At 39.7% G+C, this 8,067-nt stretch overlaps 1 protein-coding gene across 1 annotated transcript; it reads right to left on the bottom strand.

Moving 5' to 3' along the window:
- Positions 1-2,161: 2,161 nt before the first annotated feature.
- On the bottom strand, positions 2,162-7,932 carry si:dkey-85n7.8 (COX8 domain-containing protein). Its single transcript, XM_063001441.1, has 2 exons — positions 7,715-7,932; positions 2,162-2,628 (listed from the first exon to the last, which is right to left on the bottom strand). The coding sequence occupies exons 1-2, from the start codon at positions 7,835-7,837 to the stop codon at positions 2,518-2,520; spliced, it is 234 nt and encodes a 77-aa protein (XP_062857511.1). The 5' UTR covers positions 7,838-7,932; the 3' UTR covers positions 2,162-2,517.
- Between the last annotated feature and the right edge of the window lie 135 nt (positions 7,933-8,067).

The raw sequence follows: 8,067 nt of genomic DNA, 5'->3' as shown, positions 1-8,067 counted from the left end.
TCCTGTCCGTAAGAGGTCAGCTTGTTCCAGCTGAGGATCACATCACAACCACACTGAGCCACAAAACTGCAGCGTTAATAGACATTCTTTTACAATTCACCTGGTATCCAATAACGTTTCAAAGCTCTGTTATTAGGAAGAATAAAAAAAAAAAGCATGTAAGAAATACAAAAAAACTGGGGTTATATCTTAAATCCTTGTAGATGAGGTTACCACGACCTACAAGATGTTCTGTTTCCCCAATCACTTAAATACAGTGTCTTTAAACAAAAGTAGCCTGATTCAATGTTATATTGTAATCTATGGTCTCATATTGCACATTTAAATGTTTTACGAATGAAAAGCATAATAATGAGATTTAAAACAGTATTGTCATGTATTCCTATCTGTAACTGTGAAACTGTTCACAGAACAAATAAATGGAAGACCACCCAACACAAATATGAGTTTGCATAAGCAGCAGGGACAGACTGACTGTTTAGGACTGATGAGAAAATAATTGGTACACAGTACAGAAAGATCCTAGATACCAAACACTTCTCCTAAGGCTAAAACTGAAAAAGTTTTAAGGCCACTGACACAAAAACACACCACATTGTGGTAATTATGATACATACAATTAAAAATGTATGTATTTGAGTTGCCCGGTCATAATCTGAATGAAACATTGGTGGTGGTGACCACTCACTAACAACCTGGCAAAAGTAATACATCTACACTGCTTTAACAGGCTGGGCAAAATGAATTATACCTTCACCTTAAAGACTACAAGCAGCTGAATTACTACGGCCCAGAGTGCAAAACACACCAGCAAATTTGAAAAAAAAAGATTTAAAAAAAAAAAAAAAAAAAAAAAAAAAAAAACACACCAGTAGAAGCAAAAAAAAAACACCAGTAAAAGCAAAACAACAATGCACCAGCAAAAACAAAAACACAAAAGCAAAAAAAACACACCAGCAAAAGCAAAAAAAAAACAGTAAAAGCAAAAACACACCAGCAAAAGCAAGAAAAACACCAGTAAAAGCAAAAAAAAACACCAGCAGGAAGTAGGTCCTTATTCAGCAAGTGGAAGGTAGAACATAATCTTTTTGTTTTCACTTGTCATACTTATGTTTTTAGATTTGCTGGTGTGTTTTTGTGCTACTGTGTGTATAACCGGGTACTGAACAGTCAGGTTTCAGAGTTCTGAATAGATAAGTTAATAAATCATGTAATAATGAAGCTGGTTAAACTGATCTCTTTAACCTCATGTGGTGTAATAACATTTCATCAGGTCATGAGAGGGTTCTTTTACTCCACTGAGAATTTAAGCACTTAGTCTCCTGCCAGACTGACTGCTGAATGTTAGTGTTACAGCTGTTATCCAGCATTTCATCGTACAGGCTCGTTTTACTCTGCAGCACAGCGGATAAATCACTGCCAAACTGTCGGCTGAATGATGTTTCTACCACTCATTTACATTGTGTCACCTATAAAGAACTAAAGAAGAGAAAGAAGCAAAATCACTGTTACTAAACTACTAGAAATGGTCTAAAACATTCGTTTATCCACATTTTTTTTTTTTTTTTTTTTTTTGCAGAATGATTCACTAAGGATACATTAAAATGTGAATAAGGTTATTATGGACTGGAATATGTTCTCTATCATCACATTCAAGAATTTGTATTAATGTATTCTAATTTTTTATTTTTTATTTTACTATCTCAAATTAGACATTTTAAATATAGTAAAATAAGATTATTTTAGTTGATCTATACACTGTGAGAGTGCATCAGAATTATTTTTATGGCTTTGTACTGACCACTGAAGCTCCTCCACACCAAATCTAGTAAACGGGCATAAAAGTTTTTAAATTAATCATTAGGGATTGAGTCTACATAGTTCGGGCCATATAGTGTATATCAAGTACATTAAAACAGAATATAATAAGCCTTTCATGTATAATTATGCATACCAAAGGCACAAAAGATAAACTCTTGAGATATTTACCTCAGCCACCTGTTTCTGAAAGTGTAAAATAAAGGTAAAATAAAATAGTAAATGTGGGCCTTGTGTTTCATTGGCCAGGATAAAGCAGTTACTAAGCAATAATAATAGTTTCAAAAATATTTTACACAATAAAAATGAAGTCATAAATCCTGCAGTTTGTATGTATCATTGTATATTTATTACAGGAAAACAATGCAAGTGTCATCACAAACATTTCCTGCAATAGTCTTAGGGGCCAGTGTACTAAAGCATTAAACACCATGCAGTCATTGTTCCAATTACAGTCAAATCAAGGGTTTAAGAATCACAATAACTCTCTCTCTCTCTCTCTCTCTCTCTCTCTCTCTCTCTCTCTCTCTCTCTCTCTCTCTCTCTCTCTCACTCGGTGATGCTATATTAAACCATGTAATAAATTGCATTTATTATATATGTAATGATTTGATGTGGTGTCTTAGGCCGGTGGATAATGCTTTAGAGACAGCTGATATTTTCCGGAGGACGTAGCGCCTTAACTGGTTGCTGGTTTCTTTAGGATGGTGGGACTTTGGGTCTCTGCCTGTACTCTGGGATGTGGTGCAGGATCCACCCAGCTGGAAGCAGCAGAGCTACAGCAAACACCGACATGATGAAGAAACTTTGCTGTAGAGAAACAAAGAGGTAGAAAAGTGAGACCGTGAGAGGAGGAACTCAAAGGATAAGATACTAAACTGAGTTCAAATGTTTATGATTAAAGTGTTCACAGGTTGTAGCCACACTGTTCACAAAGACTTAATAAACAGAATTTGTTATTAATAATTCATTTGTGAGCTTGTGTGGCATAATGGTAAGAGCCATGCTACTGGTTAAAACAATGTCTGGGCTGGCCTGACAACTGCAGAAAGTGCATGCTGTTGGGCCCTTAAGCAAGGCCCTTAACCCTCAATTGCTCAGACTGTGTACTGCAACTGTAATGTAAGTCGCTTTGGATAAAAATGCTGAAAATGTAAATGTATTTGGAACACTGATGCATTAAACATAAATATAATAGTTTGTCTTCAACTTGGGCGGCACAGTGGCTCGGTGGGTAGCACTGTCGCCTCACAGCAAGAAGGTCCTTGGTTCGATCCCCAGGTGGGGCGGTCTGGGTCCTTTCTGTGTGGAGTTTGCATGTTCTCCCCGTGTCTGTGTGGGTTTCCTCCCACAGTCCAAAAAACATGCAGTCAAGTTAATTGGAGACACTGAATTGCCCTATAGGTGAATGTGTGTGCGATGGACTGGCACCCCGTCCAGGGTGTTCCTGTGTGCCTTGCGCCCATTGAAAAGCTGGGATAGGCTCCAGCACCCCACGACCCTAACTGGATAAGCGGTTAAGACAGTGAGTGTCTTCAACTTTATTTAACAGAGCATCATTGTGGGGGACATATTTAGGTTTATAATTAGACATAATTAGTTCATCTACACTTTTTGTACTATTTTCTCAGTTATAGATATTACACTGTGTATATATATATATACAGTGTATCACAAAAGTGAGTACACCCCTCACATTTCTGCAAATATTTCATTATATCTTTTCATGGGACAACACTATAGACATGAAACTTGGATATAACTTAGAGTAGTCAGTGTACAGCTTGTATAGCAGTGTAGATTTACTGTCTTCTGAAAATAACTCAACACACAGCCATTAATGTCTAAATAGCTGGTAACATAAGTGAGTACACCCCACAGTGAACATGTCCAAATTGTGCCCAAATGTGTCGTTGTCCCTCCCTGGTGTCATGTGTCAAGGTCCCAGGTGTAAATGGGGAGCAGGGCTGTTAAATTTGGTGTTTTGGGTACAATTCTCTCATACTGGCCACTGGATATTCAACATGGCACCTCATGGCAAAGAACTCTCTGAGGATGTGAGAAATAGAATTGTTGCTCTCCACAAAGATGGCCTGGGCTATAAGAAGATTGCTAACACCCTGAAACTGAGCTACAGCATGGTGGCCAAGGTCATACAGCGGTTTTCCAGGACAGCTTCCACTCGGAACAGGCTTCGCCAGGGTCGCCCAAAGAAGTTGAGTCCACGTGTTCGGCGTCATATCCAGAGGTTGGCTTTAAAAAATAGACACATGAGTGCTGCCAGCATTGCTGCAGAGGTTGAAGACGTGGGAGGTCAGCCTGTCAGTGCTCAGACCATACGCCGCACACTGCATCAACTCGGTCTGCATGGTCGTCATCCCAGAAGGAAGCTGACGCACAAGAAAGCCAGCAAACAGTTTGCTGAAGACAAGCAGTCCAAGAACATGGATTACTGGAATGCCCTGTGGTCTGACGAGACCAAGATAAACTTGTTTGGCTCAGATGGTGTCCAGCATGTGTGGCGGCGCCCTGGTGAGAAGTACCAAGACAACTGTATCTTGCCTACAGTCAAGCATGGTGGTGGTAGCATCATGGTCTTGGGCTGAATGAGTGTTGCTGGCACTGGGGAGCTGCAGTTCATTGAGGGAAACATGAATTCCAACATGTACTGTGACATTCTGAAACAGAGCATGATCCCCTCCCTTCGAAAACTGGGCCTCATGGCAGTTTTCCAACAGGATAACGACCCCAAACACAACCTCCAAGATGACAACTGCCTTGCTGAGGAAGCTGAAGGTAAAGGTGATGGACTAAACCCAATTGAGCACCTGTGGCACATCCTCAAGTGGAAGGTGGAGGAGTTCAAGGTGTCTAACATCCACCAGCTCCGTGATGTCATCATGGAGGAGTGGAAGAGGATTCCAGTAGCAACCTGTGCAGCTCTGGTGAATTCCATGCCCAGGAGGGTTAAGGCAATGCTGGATAATAATGGTGGTCACACAAAATATTGACACTTTAGGCACAATTTGGACATGTTCACTGTGGGGTGTACTCACTTATGTTGCCAGCTATTTAGACATTAATGGCTGTGTGTTGAGTTATTTTCAGAAGACAGTAAATCTACACTGCTATACAAGCTGTACACTGACTACTCTAAGTTATATCCAAGTTTCATGTCTATAGTGTTGTCCCATGAAAAGATATAATGAAATATTTGCAGAAATGTGAGGGGTGTACTCACTTTTGTGATACACTGTATATATATATATATTATTTCTTTATTTGAATTATTTTAATGTTTTTTTAGAATGTCGTGCTTCTGTGTAAGCACTCTGTTGATTGGATTCAAGAGTTTCTTTCTTAAAGTACTTAAAAACTAATGAGATACTACTGCACCCAATCTGCTGGCCCCTAATTACAATTTTTTGTCTCGTGATTGAATCCAAGTGCACTTCAATCAAGTAATCATGAGCTTGGGGATTAGTCTAAGCCTTTTGAGAGCAATCAAGTATATCTGGCATAAAATGAATCAATTATGTACAAGATTAGGTGGGTTAAGAAAAACAAGCTTGCAGCGTGACGCAATAAGCAGCCTAGTTTTGCTTGTCACTTTTGTGGTACTATATTTTTACATATAAATGTGTTGTACCTTATATGAAACTACGATAGCAGCAACAATGATGTACATTTTAGGACCGCCATACCTAAGCGTGTACAATAACTGTGTTTGTAATTAAACGTGTGGTGCACATGTGTGTCTGTAAAATGTAATTTAGCGCAGAATGATTCTCATCCTCTCCCTACTGGATCCATTTAAATTAAATAATTACAGGTTCATGGATTGGTGTGGGTAAGTAGGTACGTTTGATGAACAAATATACACTGATCAGCCTTGTTTCTACACTCACTGTCTATTTTATCAGCTCCACTTACCATATAGAAGCACTTTGTAGTTCTACAATTACTGACTGCAGTCCATCTATTTCTTTACACACTTTTTTAACCTGCTTTCGCTCTGTATTTTAATGGTCAGGACTCTCCCAGGACCACCACAGAGCAGGTATTATTTAGGTGGTGGATCATTCTCAGCACTGCAGTGACACTGACATGGTGGTGGTGTGTTAGTGTGTGTTGTGCTGGTATGAGTGGATCAGACACAGCAGCGCTGCTGGAGTTTTTAAATACCGTGTCCTCTCACTGTCCACTCTATTAGACACTCCTACCTAGTTTGTCCACCTTGTAGATGTAAAGTCAGAGACGATCGCTCATCTGTTGCTGCTGTTTGAGTTCATCTTCTAGACCTTCATCAGTGGTCACAGGACGCTGTCCACGGGAGGCTGTTGGCTGGATATTTGTGGTTGGTGGACTATTCTTAGTCCAGCAGTGACAGTGAGGTGTTCAAAAACTCCAGCAACGCTGCTGTGTCTTATCCACTCATACCAGCACAACACACACTAACACACCACCACCATGTCAGTGTCACTGCAGTGCTGAGAATGATCCACCACCCGAATAATACCTGCTCTGTGGTGGTCCTGTGGGGGTCCTGACCATTGAAGAACAAGGTGAAAGCAGGTTTAAAAAGTATGTAGAGAAACAGATGGACTACAGTCAGTAATTGTAGAACTACAAAGTGCTTCTATTTGGTAAGTGGAGCTGACAAAATGGACAGTGAGTGTAGAAACAAGGAGGTGGTTTTAATGTTATGGCTGATCAGTGTATTATTAATGAATAGCTATAATATAAAACTAAACATATACATTTGAATTATGACATTTTAACTGGAATGCCTTTTAGTGATACACTGATTAAATCACTAAATCTAACTTTACTTTAAAATGTGTTTATCATTATAATAATTTAATAATTGCATTTACATAAAATAAACAAATTATTTGAATGTTTCTCAGGTGATGCAGCAGTAAATAATGCTAACCCACTACCGCTGGGATCTGGAGTTTGAATCCATAGCAGGGCTATTGGTCAGTTGGCCGTCTACAATCATGTACCCAGTGACTCCGGGGAAACCGGACCTACCACGACCCTGACCAGAACAAAGAAGCCACTAGAAAGGATTAAAAATGAATGAATACATGACAAATAATAATATAATCTACTAGTTTGTAAATATGAATCTCAGTTAAAGTTTTATTGATAGTAAAGGTGTGTACTGTGTTGCATTTTGCATTAAAATCTTACTTCACCCTTCAGATTTAGGAGTTGATTCCTATTCCTAATGTAGAGTTTATTACATCTTTAAGTAACAGGGTGACCGAGGCTTCCAAGTTCTAAAGCAATACCTCAGGTCTGTATGTTCTCCATTAACGGGTCCAAGAACGTTTAAAGCAGGGGTGCACAAGACCATTATGGAGCAGCAAAATCCAGCACAGTTGGTTGATTTTCCTGCTCAGACACACCTGATTTACAGTTCTGTTCTTTACCTCAATTAGTTGGCATGACAGAGCAGGGAAATCAAGAAGCTGTGCCACGCTTTGGCCCTAGTTCTTCATACTTGAGCAGAAATATGTACTTTTACCTGAGTATGGAGTTTGGGACTTGACACATGACATATTCATTAGCAATTCATAAGACATGCAGATTCTAAAGCACTGCTAAAAATTTATGATAGCAAACAGTTAAAACTTGACAGAGGGATCAGATGGATTTTGGAAGATTTTGCACAACTTTATATGCATATTTGTAAGAACAGTTCACACTCAATTTAGCCTCATTATTCAGTTAAGCATAATGCTTTTTGTAACACCGTACCTTCAGCCTTCAAAGCTGAGGCATTATGTACATGGATCTCTCCTAAAATCTAAAATGAGCCCCTCATTGGGTTGAAACTATTTAGTCAGATAATTGACTCAATCACTGTTTACACTATTGCACTCACCCCAGGTCCGATCTTGGTCTTGGCTGGCTTGTGGTAAATGCTGGCTCTGCGTTTCTGTAGAACCAGCCTGGTCCAGCTGATGCTGCTGGGCTGCATGGCCTGTCTCAGAGCCACCAGCATCATTAGAGCAGCAAGAGAGAGAGAGAATAAAAGAAAGACAGAGACAGAATGAGAAAGTTAGGGAGAGATAGAGTGAAAGAGTTGCTGTATGCAACTCCTAGAGCTCTCTCCTCCAGTTCTGGAGAATTAACCAGTGCATCCCCTTAAATGGGACCAGGATGTGGACATTATTCCCCAAAACCAGCCCACTCTGAGGGAGGGGTCTGACTGTCCCCACATGAACTTGATGGTTC

The sequence above is a fragment of the Trichomycterus rosablanca genome, chromosome 9 (genome assembly GCF_030014385.1).
Source record: "Trichomycterus rosablanca isolate fTriRos1 chromosome 9, fTriRos1.hap1, whole genome shotgun sequence".
NCBI lineage: Eukaryota > Metazoa > Chordata > Actinopteri > Siluriformes > Trichomycteridae > Trichomycterus > Trichomycterus rosablanca.
The sequence above is the reverse complement of the archived record's forward strand: the minus strand, read 5'-3'. Positions and strand labels throughout refer to the sequence as shown.

Bases quoted from the DNA above. Each gene is read 5' to 3' on its own strand.
- si:dkey-85n7.8 (XM_063001441.1), bottom strand. From the start codon at position 7,837: ATGATGCTGGTGGCTCTGAGACAGGCCATGCAGCCCAGCAGCATCAGC. The intron at 2,629-7,714 runs GTGAGTGCAATA...GTTTCTCTACAG, and splicing joins AGACCAAGATCGGACCTGGG to CAAAGTTTCTTCATCATGTC.